Raw genomic sequence first — 24,936 nt, forward strand, 5'->3', positions numbered from 1 at the left:
TGTAGTGCATGTAAAAAAAATATTCACACTTTATCCGGAATATAACATTGCTATGTAGTCTTCAACCGCTTGCAAGTTATTAAACGTAACAAGATTTAGCTCTTATTTTGAAGGGTGGGGTAACTCGAGGAAGTAAGCAAAAATATGAGATCCATTTTCTCTATCAGTGTTGCCAGACTTTGCGAGAGAAATAAGCAACTAGGTGTATGAAAACAAGCCGAAAAGAAGCCACTAGGTTACATGAGCGCCGGTGAGCGCTTCAAACCTATCAATACGTCACAAGTTCACATCGCGACGCGTTGTGAGCTTGCCTTGTAGATACTGCTATTTTTTTCTAAAAAGCCATGAGGGAAAAAAGTGCAAAATGTGGAATGTTTTAAAAACGTTTTAATCTATCTGGACTGGTACAACAGTGGTCGCTGGCACAAATTATCATTTCAGATGGGGTCCGACGTGGACAAGTACACATGGGGGGGTTCTTGACCACTGGTTTAAACAATAATAAGAATACAAAATTGGAAACAAGCCCAAATAAGCAACTACACTTTAGAAACAAGCCCAAAAAACCGCAACAAGCAATTGTACATAAAACAAGCCCAAAGTCGCTTATAATAAGCATACCTGGCAACACTGTTCTCTGTGCGCGTGCGCTGTTCAGTCAACCACCACCAGCAGTGCGCACTGAGAGCAGCTCGAGCTCGTTCCAGCTCGCCGGGGTAGAAGGGATGAGGAGGTGGACCTCTTGGTAAAATAAAGTTTAGAAAGAGAAATAAACACCCACCTGCCCATGGGAAGGGTGGAGCTGAGGAGATTAATTAAAGAGGGTTTAATAAAAGGAGTGGCATTTGTGGCAAGCAGGTTGGGAGAAGGAGAATTATGGGGAGGCATTACTCCACACTCAGTCCAACCTAAAGTCAGTGGGAAATGCTGTTGTAACACCTCATCTCGAAAGATGCAGTTAAACTGTGTAGACTGATGCTGGAGCATTGTCGGTTAAACCCCCAGGAAGGCATGCATGACACAGGGCTATGCCAATGAGGAACAGTCAAGCATGTGTTTCTAGAATGCAGTAACTACAACACAGAAAGACACCAGCTATTTATAAGGATGTCAGAGCTAGGAGTGTTTTCTTTTTCTTTGTTTGGCCATAATGAGAACCACCAATTGATATCAAAAGCACTGCAGTGTACAGTACAGTACTGCAGTTATGGGAAGATCTGGTTAAATAAACCACCAGACCAGTGGGGGCAGTAATACGGCCTTGCGGCGTCTACACTGCCTGAAAGTAAAAAGAAGAAGAAGAAGCAGCAGTTCAGTTGTCCACTAGCTGTCATCCACGGCCGTTGGTTTGGTTTGGTTTTGTTTGGGGGGGCTGACTGACTGTTATATTTATTCATCAGGCCTCGCCTCTGTACGGCCGGCCCGGGACTCAGAAGTGGGACAGTATTAACGCCCAAAAAGGCCCTGGAATATATTTTTGCAAAGCGGAGGATCACACATCGCGTTGATCTCCCCACAGTAACGCAACACTCGAGGTTTGTTTGCATTTCATTCATTCATTCGTTCATTCATTCTCCATCCTTCATCATGGCATCATCAGCATAACACAGAACATTAGCAGTGTTACAGTGTAATGTGTGTGGTGGCTGTCCATATTTGTTTTATGGTTATTATCCGCTTTCGGAGATTTAACCAAGTTCTTTTTGGTTTTGGTTCATTAAATGTTCTCGTTTGAGGCCCGTTTACGTATGAAGTTTTAAGTTAAAAGGCTATTGTGGTGTTCTTCGCCCCCTTTTTTGCTGAAGTCCGTTATTAATTTATTTTAGCCTATAATAAAAAATACTAAAGGATCCGTCAGTGATGTCACAACAACGAAGGGTCGCACTCGCGCTTCAAGTCTTTTTGGGCTCTGGAACCGCGCAATGTACTGTATCTGTCGCATCATGACAGTTTCGCTCGACAATAAATGCATTATATTCAACTGAAAACGCGCAATTCTTGTCGAACGACAAGTGTGTACTGTAACGACGTATCGAGGAACCCCCGAAAATGCAGGATACACACACTTCTACTTGTCTGTGACCTCATTTAACCATCCTTAGTATTTTTTTAGGCGCTAGTTGCTAGCTTTGGCTAACGATAGCTAAGTGCTAAGTGCTATGAGCGCGCCATGCATCCACCCATCCATCAGGCCAGCGGAGCAGGTGCCCGCTTCCCATGAGCCAGTAAAGAGTTTGGTCAATAATCGTGTCAGTGTGTGTACCATGGGCAAGCTTGCCTTTACTGCCGTATACAATTAACAACTGGCGATTCTAGGTGATGTTTAAAATGTTGGGACACATAGGCTAATATGGTCATTGGTTATAATAAGACCATAGCTGTTTGCTGCAGTGTTAATAACGCGTTGCTATGGAGGACATTCGGCAACTTCACCCTGAAGAGCTGTATCCCTAACCTGACTCCGACAGATGGAAGAAGCTGGCTTCACACACTTTACTGTATCCCTGGCTCTGGCTGTATGTTGAAAGGATGTCCCAAAACGAGCGTATAGCTTTGGCAAGAGAGGCATTGGCTACCTACCTACCGGCGGTGGCAGCAGGCAGACATTCAGATAGAGTTGATAGTATCTATTAATAATGATGATTATTTTCTGTGCAGATTGCCTTGTTGTCACACATTTTGTCAAGCAAATTACACATATACACAAACTAATCGTTTTAGAATGTTGTATTTGCACTTCCTCACTGCCAGATATCCTCTAAACGTATACGTAGCCTAACTCTATTTTGCCAATTGGAGAGAACAGAAAACCAGCCACAATTAATCATTGGTATTGATCCCCAAACACACAGGCAGGAACTGATAAGTACTATAACACCATTCATTTATCATGTCCTCCTTAATTTGGTCCACATTCTAAATTTATTCGACCCAACTCTGTTGGCAATACTAACACACTGCTCTATTCTGATAATCCTGTGAGGGGATTATAATTAATAAGAGGATCATGATCAACTAAGAAAAGTACCATGCAATGCTTGATGCTTTCCGGTCTGTATTCCTAGTGTCTTGTTTGTTTCTTGTGAGATGTGTGATATCTGAATATTAGGCTGGGTGATATGACTTCAAATCAATATCACAATTATCACACAATTAACTTTCACATTTTTGCCCCGATTGAGTCGATTATGATCAATGAATGATTATAAAGAAATAGTGAAAATAGCATATCTACTACAAGCTCACAACGCAATATATGTTTGGTTAATTGCCCAGCCCTACTGAATATAATTGGCCTACTGTTCATGGCAGTCATTGGGAATCACATAATCTTATTTTTGTTTGTGTACCGATTTTACAGCTTATGTTTTAATGCATTCATTTACTAAAACATTCACACAGTAATCAGACAAGCTAAAGGTACATCGTGGGCCTAACTGCATTTGATCAGAGGGAGTCGTGTAGGCCTGTCTTAATCCTTTGTTATCTAATCATTCTGTCAGATTCTGTCAGAAGTTGATTTGTTAAGGAAACCTTGACATAATATGTGAAGATGAAGCTGTGCTCTGCAGACACCAGTCTGACCAACATTTCACTGCACATGCATGTATGAGCACATGACAAATAAAATATTTGAATCTTTCTATACTGGGTCTGACCGTCTCTCTCTCATGCCCCCTCCTGTTTACGCTATATATAAAATTGGGTATCTCTCTCGCACCTGCCTCCTCTCTGTCCCTCTCCCTTCCTCCTCACCTCATGCACCCTCCCCCTCCCTTCTGATTGTCATCACAATGGCACCCTCCTCTCACGTTCCTGTCACCACCCCCGCTCCTATTCCTCATTCCCTTTTATCACCCTTACACACCCTCCCCTCACTCCTGTTTTCAACTCTTTCCTCCCCCGGTCCAGATGAAGCTGGTTGGGGGCTGGGTGTGGTGCTTGCTGCTCCTCTTCTCCCTGGCTTTGACAGCAGTGGCAGGCCAGGAAGAGGAGCCCAAGGCCGAGAGTTTAGACCTGGACACCGATGTGGACCTGGAAGAGGACATCATGGCGATGATGGAGGAGGAAGAGGAGGACGCGTTGGTAGAGGAGGAAGAGGAAGAGGAGGAGGAAGACCCCTTCACGTTAGAAGGCGACGGTGGAGAGAACAAAAACGGAGAGTCGGGCAAAGACGCGGCTGACACCAATATCTCTTTCCAGGTCAGGATAGGGTCATAGTCCAAGAATGGCGTAGGAATAGGTCACTAGGACATTCACACGTTACAGTAGGGCAATATTATGCAGCAACATAGGTTGGTTTTAGAATTGTCTAGTGTACTGTATACATATAATAGCCTTTAAATTAAACCTCCCAACTTTTAGGTTTCTTACCCAGCAACTTTGCCTCTCCACAGGTAACATACAAGACCCCAGTTCCCACTGGAGAGGTCCACTTTGCTGAGACCTTTGATGACGGATCATTGGACAGGTATATCCTCTCAGGCTTAATTTACACTCAATAGACACCAAGAATAAAGTGAAACCTCAAATGCATTCCTGTCTCGTGCAGCTTCGTGTGATTGCACTGGATAAACCTGATGAATTACTCTTTGTAATGCAATGTGAGCATTATTTCATTGGACGCTAAGTGTGCCCTTTTGTTGATCTCCACAGGTGGCAGGTGTCAAAGACGGTGAAGGAGGATGCTGATGATGATATTGCTAAATATGATGGTTTGTTCCTTTTTTGTCCCCTACCAGCTTTAATGTGGAGCCATGTGCAATGCTTGTACAATCACCGGCTTCGAATGCTATCAATGCATTGAATGGGAGATTATCACGTTTTATCAGACCATTGAATGGGCGAAGTAGGCGAGCTACCGTCTACCCCGCGATTTGTCAGACCATTCATTGGGCGTAATCAGGAGCTACTGACCTACCGACGGAGGCGGAGCAGTCCCCACAATAATATTTACGATTCTGTCCATATCGGTACATAACTCGAACGGCGCTGAGTAGGCACAGGCGAGGGTCGCACCGCTCCGGACGGCAACTCAGTCGCCTTAGCTCCTTCGGTGGCCCGTCGCGGGGCTCCACCTCGCCTGAGACTGCGCGCCTCCGTCATGGTCCGAAACCGAAACAACCAAAACCAAAACCGAAACTAAAGTATTTAAGTCATCTCCGTCGGTAGGTCAGTAGCTCCTGATTACGCCCACTGAATGGTCTGATAAATCGCGGGGTAGACGGTAGGTCGCCTACTTCGCCCATTCAATGGTCTGATAGAACGTGATAATCTCCCATTCTATGCATTGATAGCATCCGAATCAGGTGGTACAATACATGTATTTGCACTCCAACAATAGTGAAAAAGTTTCTTCTCATCACAATCGAGGTATTGGCATTGTCGTGTTTGATATCCTCGGGCTCATCTGTAGGCCATTGTTGTTCTGTGTGCTGACTCTTCACTCACCTCTCTGTTGGTCTCCAGGCAAGTGGGCCGTGGAGCAACTGAAGGAGAACAAGGTTCCTGGAGACCAAGGCCTGGTGCTCAAGTCCCGGGCAAAACACCACGCCATCGCCGCCCAGTTGGACAAAACCTTTGTCTTCCTGGATGACCCCTTGGTTGTACAGTGAGTTCATACTACATTCTGCATCAGCCAGGGTACCTTTTGGATTTGCTTCTGATATTAAATCCATAATTTCTGTAATCTATGCACTGTAACTCATCTGATGACCAGACTGGAAAAAGGTATGTTTGTGTCCTAGGTATGAAGTGAATTTCCAGGATGGCATCGACTGTGGTGGAGCATACATCAAACTCCTCTCTGACACTGGCAGTGTGGATCTGGTTTGTATAAATTATACGAGGACCACATAAAGAGTTGAAATCAAGTTTATATACATTATTTAAAGACTCATTCCATTGACTTCAAATCGAATTTTTACTATAATTTACTGTAAGCATCTTTGGCTTCATAGTTACAAAAAAAATGAATGTGTTTATTTAGGCATCTTTAGTATAAGACTAAGCCATACCTTGATAAGATGACATGTTTTCTGTGCCACAAATCCCTATATTTTTGCCGGGGTTTAGGTGGTTAAAATATACATCAATAAATAAATGATAACCTAAAACTAGTGATATTAAATATATTAATTGTTAATATGTAAACAGTAATATAATTTACTGTTTGAATTTAGATTCCCTTTCAATCAGGAAGCCATTAATTACATTTGGGAATCTCAAACTACAGAGAGCCTATAGTGTTTTACTGTCTTGATTTGGCTCGAGTTCTATAACTACAACTAGAGTTTAATATATCAGACTATTTAGTGAATGGGAATTATATGATGAATACATAACCGTAGTAGTGTTGACATTATGCATTATCCATGTAACTACAAGTGGATCTGGTGAAATCCAAGGTTCTTCTGTACTATTTACAGATAAATACTTGAATTAATATCTACATTTTGGTTGTTTGGCATCATAGGAGCAGTTCCACGACCGAACGCCCTACACCATCATGTTTGGACCTGATAAGTGTGGGGAGGACTACAAGCTGCATTTCATCTTCCGCCATCAGAACCCTCAGAACAAAGATCTGGAGGAAAAGCACGCCAAGAGGGCTGACGTGGATCTCAAGAAGTTCTACACAGACAAGAAGACCCACCTCTACACTCTGGGTAAGTGGTCTAAACTTGGGTTACTGTTACGTCCCAGTTGGTGATCTAGGGTGGAGGGACTAATAACATATACCCAAAATGACATAGCTGAGACGGACAGAGGTTGAATTGAAAGCTTGTTTATTAGAAAACTAAAAGGTTAACAAAAATGAAATAAGCCAAGTACAATACAGGGAAGGTCTGGTGGTGCCAAAGGAAAGAAAGCAATACAACTCACTATCTAAATAATTATAAAATCTTACCTATTCAAAGAGAAACAAAATATTACTTCCTACTCTAACAAACAAATTACAATGGGGGGCACTCACCTCTACACTAGTGTGAATAACAGAAGGTTACCTACGTGCGGAAATGTACAGGGTACCCCAGAACTAAACTACCCTTCCCTGAAATGTTGGCATATTACAAAACTGAACTGGTTACGAGGAGAACAAACATTTGACTGGTGGCAGCATGGCAGGAGGAAAAGTCAAGATGGCTGCCACACAGGTGATTTATATAGGGTGATTGGCTGGAGGTGATTGGTGGACCAAATGAGTGAATGACCAACCGACGGTGAGAGGCGGAGTTGAATGCTGAAGGATGGGACCTGGGGATGAATGATAGACAAGAGGGCAAAGGCAAGGGGGAAGAAAACAGCAAACACAGACACAAGTGTATGCCTGATGGCAGTACACGTAACAGTTACCTTGCAACCCAGATTTCTCCGCCAAATGAGAAATTAAGTACAAATTAGCTGTAAAGTATGTATTGTTCAGATGAGCATGTATGTATAATGATGAACAATGTCATCAATGTGAACTTGTTCAAATCTAAATAGCTTTGTGTGTGTTTCTCTAATTCCTGGCAGTCTTGAACCCAGACAACAGTTATGAGATGTTCATTGACCAGTCCAGTGTGAGCCGCGGCAACCTGCTTCATGACGTGGTGCCTCCTGTTAACCCAACCAAGGAGATAGATGACCCCAATGACTCCAAGCCAGATGACTGGGATGAGAGAGCAAAGGTTCCCGACCCAGAGGCCATCAAACCCGAGGACTGGTACGACCATCAATTTATGGAATGTATTTCGACTATAATGAACTTTGTTCAAAATCAAAACCAAGCATTTCACTTTTTAATTTAATTCAGATTATGCACTTTCTGTGTTATACGGGGGGTAACTTGCATAAAGAGACTGGGGTGACAGATTGTGTTTAGGTTTATGTCTAGATTCAACGTATACTTAGAATATTATATTTACTGTGTTCATGTCATAGTTCTTAAATTGTAGCTGTGTGTTCCAGGGATGAGGAGGAGCCAGCAAAAATCGAGGACCCTGATGCTTTGAAGCCAGAGGGCTGGCTGGATGAGGAACTAGAATTTGTCTCTGACCCTAGTGCTGATAAACCTGAAGACTGGTAAGGGACTGTAAAAGAAATATCAATTTGAAACACAGTGTTACCCATCTGTCCCAATTATCCAACCTCACTACTCTCTTCTCTATTTCTCACTCTGCCTGTAGGGACGAGGACATGGACGGAGAATGGGAGGCCCCTCAAATTCCTAATCCAGCCTGTGAGACAGCCCCGGGCTGTGGAGAGTGGAAGCCACCCATGGTCAACAACCCCAAGTACAAGGGCAAGTGGAAGGCCCCACTGGTGGACAACCCCAACTATCAGGTAACGTGTATCTTCTGGTTACTAGTATTGAACATGTTCCACCAAATTAAATACAATCCTTGCCACACAGAGCTAGATCATCAACCAGTTCGAGCTGGAAACTCTTTGTGCGTGTTTGTGTGCGTTTAAATTCATGCAAATTAATCGCATGAAATAAATGCTCCTGGTGTGTAAGGACCTTTTATTATTGACAACATGAATCCCCCCCCCAGGGAGTTTGGAGCCCCCGCAAGGTTGACAACCCAGACTTCTTTGAGGACCTACAGCCGTTCAAGATGGTGCCATTCAATGCTGTCGGCCTGGAACTGTGGTCCATGACCTCCGATATCTACTTTGACAACTTCATCGTCACGTCGCACAAGGAGGTGGCGGACCGCTGGGCCTCTGATAGCTGGGGCCTGAAAAAGCTGGTGGCCAGTGCCAATGAGGTACACTATGAGAATGCGCACCACCTCACATACACTACACTGTTGAGATAGCACAGGTGCTTCAGCATCGTCTTCTATAGAGATGTGGGGTGGACTTCGGGGATGTCCGGTTCTGTGGGTACCCTTTGAAAGATATACACATGTAATGGGGAATGAAAACAGGTTGGTTTGTTTTTCTTTTCTGTTGTGTAATACTTTCGGTATTTTTGGTAACTATAGATCAGCCAAATATTTGGCTAATAATATATGTAGTAGATAGATTTATACTTAATTAATCCCGAAGGAAGTTAGTTTTGTTCAACAGCTCCAGTGCGATACATTCCTACAGATTGTCAATAAAAAAGAAGCATGATGAACATATAATACAGTACATTACATCAATGGGAATAAATGCAATAACCCCCAGTTACCATAATCTAATGGGTCCATATTGGCAAGTGGCAACTATATTTAGTACATATCTACTGTATATATGGAGTTTATCTGATATTTGGAAAGGAAAATTCTACTTGCTAGCACCTGAGTAAAATGGCTGCAAGTCTGCTGTGTCTGCACTACATGCACACTTGAGAACCAAAGTATATCCATACACAACTAATTATATAGGGCTTCCTTGAGACTAGTTGACTAGCCCACTAACTTTTGCATACCTGTTAACAAGTATACAGATAACTGATCAATATAGCAGAAGAAAAGGTAAAGAAATGGTTCATGCATTGCTGACTCTTTGTCTCCCTTTTCTTGCCCTCCCTCCCACCAGCCGGGGGTGTTTGCCCAACTGATGATGGCTGCTGAGGAGAGACCATGGCTCTGGGTGATTTACATACTGACAGTGGGTCTGCCTATAGGACTGCTTGTGCTCTTCTGCTGGCCAAAGGTACACAAACCAAGGACATTGGGAGAAATGTTATTTGTATTGGATTAAGACAGACTCAATCTACTCAACTACATTTTTTTCCCTAATAGCCATTGGATGGTGGGCATCAATGGCCTATTTAGGACATGGAACATGTGACACACCACTTTATATGCAATAATAACTATATTGCTTTAAAATGTAATGAATAAAGATGTGAATCACATTTGTACAGGTACATAAAGGAATGCCTGTGTAATGATTGTGTGCATGCCCATCCTTGGATGTGGCACTTGGAGGATATTGAGTTAATCAAAAAGTTTTAAAATAATATTATCTGGACACAGACAGTCATACTCCTTTTTTTAACAAGAGCTCTTTCATGTTACAAAGTCTCTTCTTGGAACAGAGAGAAACAATGTATTTAAGAGTCAGTAGTTTTGGTTTGTTTTTAAATGTGAGAGATGATTTTCATTGAAAGGTTTAAAGAGGGAAGTTGACAGTGAAAACATAACATTCAAAGAATGTTATGCATACGTCCTACCCGGTTTAAAGTCCATATCCTACCTATGTGGGCCTGTCAGTCTGATGTTTTAAATGATTTACAAAATAATTTCCCGGAGTAGATGTTATCGCCAGCGGGAAAGTTCTGGTCCACGGGCCGCCTGTTACCTACCACTGATCTAAATGCCCTCTTTCTCCCCTTCACAGAAATCCGACGATGACTATCAGTACAAGAGGGTAGGCCGCCCTCAGGCTCCTGTAGAGGAGGACGAAGAAGAGGAGGAAGAGGAGGAAGGGGTAGAGGAGGAAGAAAAAGTAGCTGATGTCCCAGTTACAGAGAATGCAGCAGGTTAGACAAATAACACACACAGTACACACTTGTCAACTGTTTGGTAGCATTGGGTTCGTGCGATTATTTGGTACCATATCTGAAATTAAGCTTTTATGCCAGCAAGATAATCTATATAGAGTACTCTATGTCAACAGTGTTGTTAAACATCTGTCAGAAGCGTAATACTACTACGATGAGTAGCTCCTACAAAAAGGAGGTGTGGTAAAGTTGAGTGATGTCAGAATGGACATTATGAAAGAGCCATGCTCATTATGCCCTCCCTTCTTATCCCCTCTTTTTCTATCACCCTCTTGCAGAAGCAAAGGAGAAAGAACAAGAGGAGGAGAACATTACAGAGGAGGGTGGGGATGATGTAGAGGGAGATGAAGGAGAAGAAGACAACGAGGAGGAGGAGGATGACGAGGAGGTGGTGGAGGAGGACGATGAGGAGGAGGAGGACGAGGAGGAGGAAGGGGAAGAGAGTAAACCCCATGAGAGAACATCAGAAGATGAGGTCAGTGTTCATCCTTTAAGGTGATGGCCCTATACTGACTGTATCAACAAATAGCTGGGGCTCCTTCCTATACACTGTATACGGTAGGAACCCCAGCTATTTGTTCACACAGTGATTCTCAAACCTATTCATTTCAAGAACGCCCAGTTTCAAAAGCATCTGGCCACAGACCCTCAGTTGATACAATGTTCATCTCTGGGACCCCAATTTACACTGTACAATTTTCAGTATTATTTTTACACTGAGAGTCTGCATTTGTTTACCAGGCCACTATCAATTAATCAATCAATTATCACTTAATCATTTAGACAACATTTAGCTGTTTTCTGTCTTGGTTTCACTGACCAACGGCATGTTTTGCAGAGTGGGTGTCACTGTGCTGTGTCACTTTTGGGGCATCCACACCATTTCCATATCATGGACGTCGTATAACCGTTTGTCAACAGTCTTGTTTCATAGGCTTTTAGATTTATTCATATCGAGTATTAAGGCCCGACGTCTATGAGCCGTTAATTATATCGCAATTATATCGCGATTCTGTTTTATCGCCCAGCTCTAAGCCTCAGTAGCACTGACACACCAGATCACCATAAAGAGTGGCTGAAAAAAACCCAAAGAATGTCACTCGTGAGATGGCGCCTGTGTGCTCACTAACATCTCTTACTTTATCTCTCTCTTTGTACAGCCAAAGGACAGCAGCGACGCCATTGGAGACAGCCACAAACAGGCCGTGAGAAAGAGGAGGGTACGGAAAGACTGAGGAATGCGAACCACGCTCTTTCCACCTTTCTTCTTCTCTCTCCTTCCAGCATGCCCTGATGGCCGAGGAGGTGGAAGGGCTGCCGAGCCTGCCCCTTCGCCTACCTCTGCGCTGAACAGCATGCATTTCCTCCAGCCAACCCGGTAGTCTGCAACCATCTGCTGCATCTCTCTCCTCTATCCACCTCCCCCATCCTCTGTCCCTCAGCTACACTATTCTAAGGTCCATGTTTCCTCTGAGTGACAGCTTATGTCATCTCCCCTCCCTCCAGTTCACCTTTTTTCCATTCCCTCATCCACAGCCATCGAATGAATGGCCTCCAATATCTGCCTTTCGGAAATCTTACTTCCTTTAGCTTCCATCCATTGCATACTTCTCATCTTCCCTCCAAAACACACACACACACACACACACACACACTCATTAGCCTGTGCCCTCCATCTTTCTCCTTTAAGTCCCATCTAAGCTTTAAGTCTTCCTTTCTGAACATAGTTCATGATAGTTCATTGGAGTTTTTACTGTTGGCTTTTTATGATCGTTACGATCTGACTGCTCTGAGAGAGCCGAGACAGTGGATAGCCTCTGTGCCTCTGTAAACTAGTTGTATAATGCCGCTCATTACAGAGCACACAGGCGCCATCTCACGAGTGACATTCTTTGTTTTTTTTGCAGCCACTCTTTATGGTGAAGCATATTTGAGGATGCAGGTAGTAGTTCCTTTTGTTTTTTGTTTTCTTTATTCTCAGTTAAATTCGTTTTTAAGACTCGAGCTGAGGCTAATGCTTTTGAGATGTGACCATAATGACAGGACAACTCCATCCTATGGTCAAAATGTTACCTCTTCAAGAAAATGGATGCTGATTTATATTCACTAGTAATTTATCAAAGGGAGTTGGGAAGCATCAGTTTTCTTTCTTTTTTTTTTTTACTAAGTTATAGCAAACTGAAGATCAAAAGGATCAGCACTGATAATCCTATTTATTCATGTTTTAAAACTGTTTATTCCTGTTTTAAAACTATTGTTCGTTTTCTGCCAGTTTGAGAATTAAAAGAATATTGACAATGCCGTTTTTGGGTGTCTTTAGGTCTTTCTTTTTTATGACCGACTGTTTATTATAATTTAATACAAACCGTACAATACCCATTACAAATAAGAGGTACACAAGAATCCATATCATACATAAAACAAGATGAATAAGAAATCCTAATAAATAATATAAAAGTAAACGTATATACAGTATATCTACTGGCAGTAGATATACATCCAAATACATCACACAATCAGGTAATCAGATGGTCCAACATCTGGTTGGAGTTTATTACCTCTATTGCTGACCACTTACAAAGTCTCTTACCCCATTCTGAGCATATTTCTCGACCTGATTAATAAGATGGGACGACAATTTCTCATATGCTGCTACAGTCCCCAGTTGACAAAACTACAGGTATATGTTCACTGGGGGCAAATCGGCAAACTTCCACTCATGAACCAGGATTTTCCTACCCAGCACGCACAAGAGTTGTATGAATCCAATCTGCCTCTGACCTAGGGAGATCGTGCAGTGGTAGGTGATCACCTAAAATGTACAAACTATGTAAATTGAACCTCACCAATGCTTAATTTAGTCATTTCATTAATGGTTGTCCAATAATCCTGCACTTTTGCGCAGGACCACAGAAGGCGTGCCAGAGTGCCATCATTCTCATTACATCTCCAGCACTCTGGACTCTTCCTCAGTTTAGCTCTGAATAACTTTGAAGGAGTAAAGTTGATTTTATTTATAATCTTAAACTGTCTTGCTTTAATCTCCGATGACATTTCCTTTTTCTTCTTTTAATTACATTCATTAGTTTTTCTCAACGTCGCCTCAGAAAACGACATTTCTTAATCTGTTTTCCATCTTTGGGTCTTTGTTTTGCCACTGAATTGCATTGTTTGAGCCTAGGCCTGTTTTGAAATGCTGTACTTTTAACTGGTTTATGATATAAAACACTGAACTTGTCAACACAGAGAAGCCTGCAGTGTAAATCCGCACCTGATTCGAATCCAACACTTTTAGTGACCTGAGTTAATGGTCAATCAATTTGAACAACAGATCTAGAATAGATAAATAAGGTGTTGGCCTCTGCAACCATGAAATCACTGTCATGAGTCCTTTCAGTTGGCAGACTGCGCTGTTCCAGAATATCTGGACTACCTGAAATATTAATTGTGGAATGCTTATATGAGAAAACAGGTTTATGTGAATTTCTTTTCTATGTTATTGTCTCAAGCTTTTGTAGATCATGTTCTTGCCCAGTGATGGCAGATTTTCCTGTTTACATACGTTTGCTAATTGTACATTGCTCTTGGAAGTAAAACGATATTTAATAAAAAAAACAGTGTTGTTTTTCTTCCCATGTTTTTGAGATATACTGTAAGCATGCAAACATACTTTAGAAGACACCATATCTAAACTATACCACCTGTACCTTTTTTTTGTAATTGCATTTTCTATCAAGTAAACTATTACACACAAAGATTAGGTAAGTAATAAAAAACCCAGAGAAATAAATGATATTTTGTCTTTATTAAAACAAACATTAGAAGGCAATTGAGTTAACATTTACATGGCATCTACACAGGGTAGTTGCCTTCTTGGGAGGTGTGTACTGTAGGTAGTAGTGATGAGCGGGTCGACCCGTAACCCGCGGGTCAACCCGCGGCGCGGGTGGGTCGAGTCAGAATTTCAGAGGCAATTATGCGGGCTGTGGGTGAGCGGGTCAGCCGCTCTCACACGCAAAAAAAAATAAAATGATCACATGCTCTTGTTTTGTCTTTATTCCTAATAAGAATAAGAATAATAACAATAAAACAGTTTGAATACACTTGGGGATTATTCTCTAACCATGATTTTACAGAAAAGAAAAAAAAATCGCGGGTTGAGCCATAGATTTATATATGGGTTCGCAGGGCGGGTTGAGGCGGGTTGGGTTCCGTCGCGGGGCGGGTCATGAAAAAACCCGACCCGCTCATCACTAGTAGGTAGGGCATAGCATGCCAAAGGGAAACTGAATAAATATAAGCATATACTGTAACTGTTCAAATATAATTTATTACAGGATCCATTAAGTGTGCAATGTGACCATCCTAAAATGTAATGTTTCCTTACTTTTACAATAGCACCAGAAATAATAGTCACTCTTGATAAGTATTTCATAAATTCCAACTTTTTCAAGTCCAAATGAACTAACCTGCCCCTGATTCAAGCTGAAAATTCAATGTTGAGATTACATTCCATATCATTGCCTTCTTCCTCCAATTTCCTTAAGCCAGAGTTATACTTAGTTGCGCTTAAGTGTCACACCGAAAATAGCCGATCTACAGGCTCAACGCATCACATGCGTTGCGAGCTTGTAGATCTGCTATTACCGGTGCGCAACTAAGTATGAATCGGGCATCAGACCAAGGCAGTGTGGGCCTTTGAGCCTCCACTCTCCCATTTCCTCTTGCAGAATTGTGATCAGCCATAGTATATCTCTATGGGATCAGCACATCACATGTTTGTTCCTGTAATGCCCAGACAGATTCTTCCAGGCAGTGTTCTTCAGCCTGGGTGATTGGATCAATAGCACTCAAGGCCTCTAGTTTTCTTTCTGCTTCCTTTTACAGTTAAAGGGGAAAGCTGGCCTGCCTTTTTGCTTTGTGCGCTCTTCAATTAACTCTGTCTTTCGCTTCAGTTCCTCCACGTCTCATTCGGTCTACTCTGCCACTGCCTCACTAATACTTAATATGATTTGCACTGTCCTTTCTCCTGCAATTGCAAGTATAGGGAGTGCCTTATTCTCAATTCAACCATGACATCACATCTTTGTCATGGTTTTACAGTATTTTATTAGAAATAGTTAAAATCTAACATTTGCTTTGGAGCCCAACAAGCACTCACTTTTCGGGACAACAAAGGAGTAAATTTAACGGGTCACCAATGCTTGTGTTGAAATAAAATATCTGTGTTATTTTCAAAGGATTTAGTTTTATGACAAAACAGCAATAAAATTGAATCTATGTACATTTCTGACCACTTGAGATCCAGTTTCCCTGTGCTTTCATTTCCAAGCATGCCGTAGTGGCAATATCAAACTAGATAACAATTCCCTGTGCATAAGAAACTGTATAGTGGCTTTAACCATTCTGCAATCGAGTGATTTGATTCAATCATATTTCATAAGACATACAATTATTAGACAAAAGGAAAAGAACAACAGTGTTCAAGGCGTCCGTTACTCGCACGTGAATGAATTACATGACCATGCGATTCATATTTGTCACTCATTAATACAGTCCAGTTCAATCCAGATTAAACAAGTTTTGAAGTACAGAAATGAAATCATGGCATCATTATGACATCCAAGATCCAACCAAAATGCAGATCCGGCTTCCATAGAAATACAGTATATAAATAAACAAACAAACAAATAAGAGTTTAGAAGGAATTTTTAAGTTTACGCCCTCTTATGTGACAGATTAAAGTGTTGCCACATTGGACAATACTATGCTGTGCCAAGTTACATATTTGAGAGTAAATTTAGCAACTTTAGCAAACTCAACGTTCCCCCAAATGACACTATCTGAATTTTAATCGTAACATGGACAGCGTGCATATTAAAAGAAAAAAGGAAAATGTATTTGCAAATACTATTTACTCCAAATCTGACAGTGTGAGAATGAACCCTATGTACAAATACCCCCTAACCACTTGTCTTGCCAGTTGTTCCAATGTTCAGTATACAAATTTAGATTTTTTTTATTTTCACTGTTGTCTAGCTGAGCTAGAATCTTGTACTAGTGATCCAAGGATGACCTTTAGTCTCTAGGAAGGAGAGAAAGCTGCTACAAAACAGAGCTGGCCAATACTGTCATTAAAATCAGTCCGTTATGTCCAAGTCTTAACTTAGTGAGTCGTTAGAATAGGTGACTTGAGGGGAACATCTTTGATATTGAACATGAATCCTGTCACTGCATTGTAAAAATCGTAACAGAACACTTGAAAGACATGTTTTACTTAGGCTGGCGGAGATTTTCCAGTGCCAAGAGCGAGTTCAAGTGTTTTTGTTCTTCTTTAGATTTTCATGACAATTTTTCACACTAGAATTCACGTTGAATATCGTCAAAGTTCCCCTTTTAACTGTTATTTTGCATTTTTGATGCAAGTAAATTTGAATAAACTCATTTGACTTTAGTAAAGACCCAAGTCTGTTAAGGAAACAACTTCATCTCTGTGTCTCTGTGGTGGGTTTACTCTTCCCTGGTGTTTATCTACAGGATTATCCAGGGCTTCCTTACTTCCGTTTGCTCTTGGTGTCGGTCGTCTGGAACACACTGGAGGCAGACATGAGGTTCTCAATGTATTGACCGAGAACCTGGTTCTCTGACTTGAGCTTAAGGTTCTCCTCCTTGACCGCATCCACTCGTGCCGACAGGTCTGCAACATAGATGGGCAAGTCAACAAAGATTATTCCAAAACAGAATAGAATTCATTATTCCAGATGTTTTTCCAATCCATTAAAACATCTAAAACGTCTGTCTAATGTTACCAACTTTGGCAATCATCAAAGCAGCATTATTTCAATCATCTGTTCTGCTACAGTGGCAAGTGGATGAAATTCACAAGCCACAGTGGCCAATAAATAATGAATTAATCTGACTGTATGTAGGGTAGAAGCCTTGGGAACCAATGTTTCCTGAGCCATGTGGCCTATAGGTCAGGAGCCTATCTCCTGTTTCTCTAGTGTGGGCAGCTTGATGGCCATGACTTTAGGTCAAGATGTCAAGAGAAAATCTGATCTGACTATGAAAGATGATTGATAATTGGGACACCGATGGCAGGAGCGTCACTCACAAAGACCGCTGGGCTAGTGATTCAATAGTAACAGTGACTAAAGTGACTTCAACCTTTTCATCTATATGAAAGACATCAGTAAATAGTGTCAGAATTCATGGTAAAAGGTGCACATTATGCATTAGTGTGATTTAAGGAAAAAACAAAAGGCAACTCCTCGTCCGGTGACTGAAAATGTCAATTAGACTGTCAGCAAGAACGGTCAGTTGACAACTACATAGAGAGGGAAGTATAGTAGAGTTTCAGCGCATAAACCCATCAGTACGGGTCGGAATGCTTGACCCCTTCAGTGATCGGTCCTGTGTCTCTGGGGAGGACATTCTCTTGACATAGTTTGGGCCCACTTTTCCACTTAAGAGATCAATACAAAGTTATTCTGAGTGGTTACCTTATAGTATAATGAAACATTCCTATCCTGATAGGAGTGGTCTCTTTCAAGATGACAGTGCCTCGTCCACAGGGAACAAGGGGGTCACTGAATGTTTTATGAGTATATACATGATGTCAATCATTATGCTATGGCCTTCACAGTCACCCGATCTGAACCCAATTGAACATCTACAGCATGGGAAATGTTGGTCTAATGTGTTAGACAGTGCTCTCCACCACCACCATCATCGTCAAAACACCAAAATGAGGACTTACTATCTTTGGAAGAATTGTCTTCCTTCCTTCCCTCCAGTAGAGTTCCAGAGACTTGTACAATCTATGCTACGGTGCACTGAAACTGCCCTGGTGGCTTGTGGTGGCAGAACAGTTTATATTGTTTTCCTTTCATTTGACGTCTGTGTGTCGCAATGTCGCCAGATTCAGCTAATGCTAAATCTGGCGCTGTGCATATACAGAAAGAGTGTGGGGGGAAAAGACTGGAGAGGTGGGTAAGAATGAACGACCAGGATAAAAAGAGAGCAAGGGCTACAGAGATGGCAATACAAGGAGATGGGCATGTGAAAAAAGTTCAATGCTCAACAAATCTTGGAAAGCGATGTGAGATGGACTTAAAGAGATGAATCGCATTGATTGAGATATGAGTTGGCGTTAGTGCGCATAAGAAAGAGAGTCATAGTAGTGAATAGCCGATGTGTTCAGCAACCTTTAAGTGGATGCTGTGTGTTTAGAGAGCAAGGACAGAACAGTAGGTATGTTCGGGAGGGCAAGAGAGAAAGAAAGGCATACCTTCCAGCGTGTGCTGAAGTTCCAGAACCTGATTTATGAGCCTGGTCTTCTCTTCCACCTCCACTTGGTTCTCCATGTCTCCTGAAGCACACACACAAGTTCCATTTGACATCATGCCCATAAGCAGATACAGCAATCTCACTGCAATTAACAAGATGTATCTCTCTCTCTCTCTCTCATACATTGCACTTATTTTTCCCTCACACCACAAGACAACCAGATACACATAAGTGTCCGTACCATCTATGTCACAGTTCATGGTGAAGAGCTCCGTGTCCTGTTTGGTATACAGGGCTGCAGTTCGACTGTCCGCTGTAAGACAAGACAAACAATGAGGAGAGAGTCGAACAGTGGGATAGGGAGGGAGGGGGGGTGTTGTGATCCAGACCAGTGGTTCTCAACATGTGGGTCGGGACCCCCACATCAGGCGGGTCCCAAGATGACAGTGAAGTGACAATTTAAGGACTTTTAAAGACCTTTTCAATACCCAACAAAAAAAAGACCATTACTGCATCAAAAGTAATCAATAAACAATACTATAAAAACTGGTCAAACATTGGCCAAATTGTCAAATAATATAAGAAACACGCGATGTGAGCTTATAGATCAGCCATTTTCACAATATTTATCTGTAGAAACGAGTCAAACCAAAGGTAATGCCTCAATTCCCACCATTCCAAGTCAGTGTTTGTCAAGGTGTGTGTGTGTGTGTGGGGGGGGGGGGGGGGGGGGGTAATATGATTATTTGGGGGTGTCATGACCTGAAAAGGTTGAGAACCACTGATCCATACAACAAACAACAGTGGGTTGTAACACTGTTATCTAGTAGTTCATTACTGCTGTCTTCTTGTGCACTGATCTGCTATCATTCTAAAGAGAGGGCAGCACACAATGAGGGGAGGAGAATGAGATACAAAGGAAATACATGAAAAATCTATATCAATTCGCCAAATGACAGCTGCTGCTTCTTTTTTTACACGTTGTTAGCTTGAAGCTCGGTTCTTTTAGACAAGCAACGCCGTCGAACGACTGAATATTAGGAGAGGCTGACGCCACGCCCAGGCCGATGTGGAGGAGCCCTGATGATGGAGCCCCACGTCCAGCAGACAGGGGTGCCATGTCCGCTAATTATAAGCGATTTTTTGGGCTTCTTTTTCTGTAAAGTTGCTTGTAAATATTGGTAGTTGCGATTTTTTTTGGGCTCGTTTCTAAAGTATAGCTTGTTTCCTAATGTTGTTTACACCAGTGGTTCTGAAACATTTTCATGTCATTTGAATATTTTGTTCCAGGGACCCGTGTACCAGATTTGTGTTGTTTAAATATTCCACATCCCCCCCAGACTATTTTGAAAATCAGATCTACAAGATCACAACGATCGGCTATTTTCAAATAGCCAATGCATGTAGGGTTAAAGTGCTCATGTGGCCTATTTATTCATATAAGTCGGTTCTTTTGGACTTGTAAAAGACCCGGTGTCTTATTTCTCTCACACAATCTTGAATCTGGCAACACTGATCAACACAGAATAGATGATCGAATTAGCCATCGCGATGCTACACAGCCTGGGCTGCTGGACAATATGTGAACATCTCCAATGTAAAACATTTCAAGTGAATAAAGCTCAGTGTTAATAGAGTATTCATTTAGAACATGATACATGATGGAAGATATGAGGCACGACGAGAATGAGAGAAGTGTAAAATATATCACGACAAGACGTTCTGGGCCTTGGATATCGTGATAACATGTTACAGTCACATCATTCAGCTCTCTAGTCAAATAGACAAACATTATCAGCCGTTATCTGAACCGTTTAACCGGTAGTAGATGAAATGAAACGGTTAGCTCTGACAGAAATACTGAAAACATAAACACTGATGTAACGGTGCTAGCATCAGTGTTGCCAGGTTTTGCGAGAGAAACAAGCAACCAACCAGGTCTATGAAAACAAGCCCAAAAAAGAAGCGAGCCCTTCGCCCTTTAAACGTTGGCTATTACAAAATAGCAGATCTCACAACGCTCACGACGCACCGCAGCTTGTAGATCTGCTATTTTTTTAAACTGAATATTTGTAAAGCATTTAACAACACAAATCTATCCTACTCCCTGGCACCTGGCATAAAATATCTTCAGATGGGGGTCCGCGGACAAATACATATTAATTTGGGGGTCCTTGACTTGAACATGGTTGAGAAACACCACAAAAAAAAGCCCCCCCCCAAAAAAAAGAACGCAATCCAATAACCAATATTTACAATAAACTTAACAGAAAAATAAGCCCAAACAAAGTCGCTTATAATAAGCCGATATGGCAACACTGCGTGCTAGCATGCTGCTAAGCTAGCCAGTTAGCTTGTATGGGAGAATTCTCCAAATCAACGCCATTGTGGCTTTGTAAAGCAGTGGATCGTCTGGTTCCACCGCTAATAACGACTGTTTGTGTCCATGTTAAGGTTTACCTTCGGTGAGACAAGAAAGGTCCGCTTGGTTTTCGATCAGCTAACCTTGTAAACAAGACACTGCAGTTTTGCTTTTGGTGATGAGACAACACTACACTAACAGTAAACCCTCTGACTCTCACACACACACCAACCACATCATCATCTCCAACAACACACACACACGCCTACACTGTAATTACCAAGGTGTACCGCCAGAGGGAGACATCTTTTCATGGCACCTCAGTGGAGAGATGCACCCCATTAAAGGACGACTTCACCGATTTTCAACCTATCTTCATATAATTGGTCCTCACTAATACTCATGATAAAATGGTACCATTATTTTTCTACTTGGTCTGTGTCTCATAGGAGGGCTGTGGACAGTTCAGAAACCCGTCTACCAGTGACATCATCGTTAGGCATGATTTTTTTTTCCAACAAGATTTCACATTTTTTATTTAGATTTTTATTAACACGAGAACAATGGCTTATTTTATTGCATTGCAACTTTCCAGGAATAGAAAGCCTGCAGTTTCTATTAGCTTGGATTCCCCATTGATGATGTCACTGGTAGACGGGACTCTGAACTGTCCACAGCCCTCCTCTGAGACACAGACCGAGTAGAAAAAAAATTGTACCATTTTATCATGAGTATTAGTGAGGACCAATTATATGTAGATAGGTTGAAAATCGGTGAAGTCGTCCTTTAAGACCTGAAGCCGATTCTACAAATTCTTCTAAATCCCAACAGTTTTCTGAAAAAAACGTATGTTTCTATATCAGTGGTTCTCAAACTTTTTCATGTCAAGGACCCCAAAAAATGATACGTATTTGGCCGCCGACCTCCATCTCAAAATGTTTTGTTCCAGGGACCACCAGAAGCAAAGAATAGTTAAAAATGTTCGCTTTAAACAATATATATTCAAAGATTTGCACACATTTTCACGATTTTTCAAAAATAGCAAATCTACAAGCTCGTATAGCGCGGCACTCGGTGGTATATCTGCTATTTTTAATAGCTATTAAGTGTAAAATAATGCTTTTTAGCTCGAATGAAAAAGTGACACAGATGCGTTCCAGGCATCCAGGTCTATATATCTATGGATGCACCCCGATGGACATGTGTTGCCAACTCTCGTGAGAGACATAAGCCAACCGACCTCCAAAAACAAGCCTCTTGCGAGAGATAAGCCAAAACAAGCCCAAAAACTATGGCCATATATTCCTAATTAAAAAAAAGAAAAAAGATGCATATATCATTATAATTACTATGTAGGTCTATAATAATTTATGTTCTGGTTATTTATTAATAATAACCCCCCCGCAAGGCCAAACCTTCAAGCTCTGACCTCTACACACCCACCATCACCTCAACACAACAGATGGTTAAAACATAGTAATTCTTCTTGTAACAATTCTTGTAGCCTACACACTCATAAAATAATCACGCGTGTGTGCATGTGAAAGCCATGCATGCACCTTTTGAAGGAGCCACTCCTCAGTCTTGCCACAATAGAAATGCCCACACAACCACACCTGTTTTACAAGTTTGTAGCTGTTTGAGGCTTCTGTTCTGTCTCATATATAGGCTGCTCACTTGTGCAAGTCATATGCTGGCTGCCAACTTACCCGCATAGGTCCTGTGACCTATGCCTGCATATAGAAATTCCCTCATAATAAAATGAAATATGCCTGCTATGTGAGATGATGACTTCTGTGTGTCATATGATTTTAAGCACTGTCACGTAACAAAAAGGACAAGTTAGTGGTTATACATCTCCAACTGACTTGATACAGTTCATGTGTGAGTGTGACTAGTAGTAACCATGTCAGAACCAGTCCATGCATCATAGCTCAGGTACAGTAAAACCACATACCATGTTCTTGAATAATAACATTTTAGCACATATTATTTGCTTAAATGAATGTACCTGCATCATCTGCCAGAGAGATATTAGTGAAGGTCCCATCATCTTCATCAAGCTCTTTCTCCATATCTCTGCTCTGGTTTGTTTCTTCTCTAGAATGTTATTTTCACTTGGTTTCACTCACCATTGCCCTTTTGCTGACAGCTGTTCTTAAACCCATGCCTTTACTTTGTTTGGTTGCTATTAATGCATTTCTTCCTCATACAGTCCTATGTATGTATTTCAGTTCCTCCACACCTCCCTCCCTCCATCTCTGTCTCAATCTCTCTCTCTTTCTTTCTCTTTCTCTTTGTCTCTCTCTCTCTCTGTCGCTCTCTCTGTACTTTCCCCTACAGACACCTGTTCCGGTAAGGTGGCTCCACCTCCTCATGAATAATTCACGTCACCACGGTTACATTTACTACCTGACTGGTGGCTCAGGTGACAGAGTTTTCATGGCCGGGCTTCACCATGGTGATTCCTGAGTCAGAAAAGTGACTGATAGCTCCTTTAAAGGCAACATAATGGTTCAAAGTTCAACCTCTAACACAGGAACAATAAGGGGCCATAAAGACATCATTCAGTGTACACACATGCACGCACTCACACAACACACACATCATTTGGATGAATGGTAACACATTAACCACTAAGTGAAAGTATGTACAGTATATGTTGACACAGACTGACTCAGAAACTGTTTTCTTTAGTCTTTTTTGTATTCAAATAGCCACTTTAACTTTAAACAATGACATCAGATGAAAATACAACATAACTCTGCACCAGCCAATCTCAACATCTCTTCAGCAGTATTCATGTTTATTGTACTTTTGACTCCACTACATTTCTAGGTATGGAAAACAGTAAGTTTGAATTAACCACATAAGCCCTATTTCAATAGTGAAAATAGCAGACCTACAATGTCACAACACCTTGTAGATCTGCTATTTTTACTAAAATGGATTTTCTTTCAAAATGTGAACTTTTAAAAAATATTTTTGGATAACGTCTAAATTGTAATACAGCAAAGCATTGTTGCTAAAAAGAGTTGTCAAAATGTGTACTTTTGAATACTTAAGTATTTTATAAAGCACATACTTTTGAATACTCAGGGGTTTTGAAAAGCAAGTACCCCAGTACTTTAACTCAACACTTTCACATGCAGTTGAGTAATATTTGACCAGGAGTATCAATACTTTGGCTCAAGTACTGGGGTTGAGTACTTTGTCCACCACTGGCACTACTCTACTCGCTATAAAGCAGTTGGCAACAATTAACCTCTTCAACCCTATCATCACTATTCTGGGCATGTCATATTATGGTGAACATTTGGCCCTCCAAAAAAAAACATATTTACAAGCTACAAGCTTGTAGATCGTCTATTTTCGACCAGAAGATTTGGAGTAACGGGAAAAAATAAGGGTGGCAAGGTTGAACTGGGCGACCCCGGTCAACAAAGCATATAGTGTTTAAGAAGTTAAGTGAATAACAACCAATGTTGATAATTACTTTTTGGCTGTAAAGGTACACTATTATTCTATGAGGAAAACAGTTTTATGGGTGTACTGACAAGTAAGACAATGCTGCTTCCTGCTTACTATTCTAGAGTTAAAAATAATGAAAAAAACATAATCAATTCAAAGTCTGGGCTGAATTCCAAAATGCAAAGTGCAATTGCGATGCCTCTTTTTAAATCTATTTTATTCCTTTTATCCTAAATGCTTTATATGTAAAGCATTTAGAACTGCCTTCATGTATGAAATGGGAGATAGAAATAAACTTGCCTTGCCTTGAGTTAAGGAACAATATGAA

The 24,936-nt window shown here is 41.4% G+C and overlaps 2 protein-coding genes across 3 annotated transcripts; one reads left to right on the forward strand and one right to left on the reverse strand.

Moving 5' to 3' along the window:
- Positions 1–1,249: 1,249 nt before the first annotated feature.
- Positions 1,250–12,788, forward strand: clgn (calmegin). The gene is made up of 15 exons (XM_084068784.1): positions 1,250–1,535; positions 3,913–4,203; positions 4,398–4,471; positions 4,657–4,715; positions 5,470–5,611; positions 5,748–5,829; positions 6,476–6,668; positions 7,519–7,708; positions 7,954–8,067; positions 8,172–8,328; positions 8,541–8,756; positions 9,517–9,633; positions 10,324–10,465; positions 10,765–10,961; positions 11,647–12,788. Exons 2-15 carry the CDS (start codon positions 3,913–3,915, stop codon positions 11,719–11,721), a joined length of 2,049 nt encoding a protein of 682 aa, XP_083924910.1. The 5' UTR covers positions 1,250–1,535; the 3' UTR covers positions 11,722–12,788.
- Positions 12,789–14,278: 1,490 nt separating this feature from the next.
- scoca (short coiled-coil protein a) lies at positions 14,279–23,434 on the reverse strand. 2 transcript variants are annotated; one of them, XM_084068874.1, is made up of 4 exons: positions 23,149–23,434; positions 19,017–19,088; positions 18,777–18,857; positions 14,279–17,183 (listed from the first exon to the last, which is right to left on the reverse strand). In XM_084068874.1, exons 1-4 carry the CDS (start codon positions 23,210–23,212, stop codon positions 17,041–17,043), a joined length of 360 nt encoding a protein of 119 aa, XP_083925000.1. In that variant the 5' UTR covers positions 23,213–23,434; the 3' UTR covers positions 14,279–17,040. The 2 variants fall into 2 exon arrangements, with proteins under 2 accessions (XP_083925000.1, XP_083925001.1); XM_084068875.1 differs by lacking the exon at positions 23,149–23,434 and adding an exon at positions 21,236–21,367.
- Between the last annotated feature and the right edge of the window lie 1,502 nt (positions 23,435–24,936).

The sequence above is a fragment of the Gymnoscopelus microlampas genome, assembly GCF_963454915.1.
Source record: "Gymnoscopelus microlampas genome assembly, chromosome: 2".
Taxonomy (NCBI): domain Eukaryota; kingdom Metazoa; phylum Chordata; class Actinopteri; order Myctophiformes; family Myctophidae; genus Gymnoscopelus; species Gymnoscopelus microlampas.

Excerpts from the sequence above, each read along its gene's own strand:
- clgn (XM_084068784.1), top strand. The coding sequence starts at position 3,913 with ATGAAGCTGGTTGGGGGCTGGGTGTGGTGCTTGCTGCTCCTCTTCTCC. Across the intron at positions 5,612-5,747 it reads GATGACCCCTTGGTTGTACA|GTATGAAGTGAATTTCCAGG; the intron begins GTGAGTTCATAC and ends TTTGTGTCCTAG. Across the intron at positions 8,068-8,171 it reads GCTGATAAACCTGAAGACTG|GGACGAGGACATGGACGGAG; the intron begins GTAAGGGACTGT and ends CTCTGCCTGTAG.
- scoca (XM_084068874.1), bottom strand. The coding sequence starts at position 23,212 with ATGGAGAAAGAGCTTGATGAAGATGATGGGACCTTCACTAATATCTCT. Across the intron at positions 18,858-19,016 it reads CATGAACTGTGACATAGATG|GAGACATGGAGAACCAAGTG; the intron begins GTACGGACACTT and ends TGTGTGCTTCAG. Across the intron at positions 17,184-18,776 it reads ACTTCAGCACACGCTGGAAG|ACCTGTCGGCACGAGTGGAT; the intron begins GTATGCCTTTCT and ends TCTATGTTGCAG.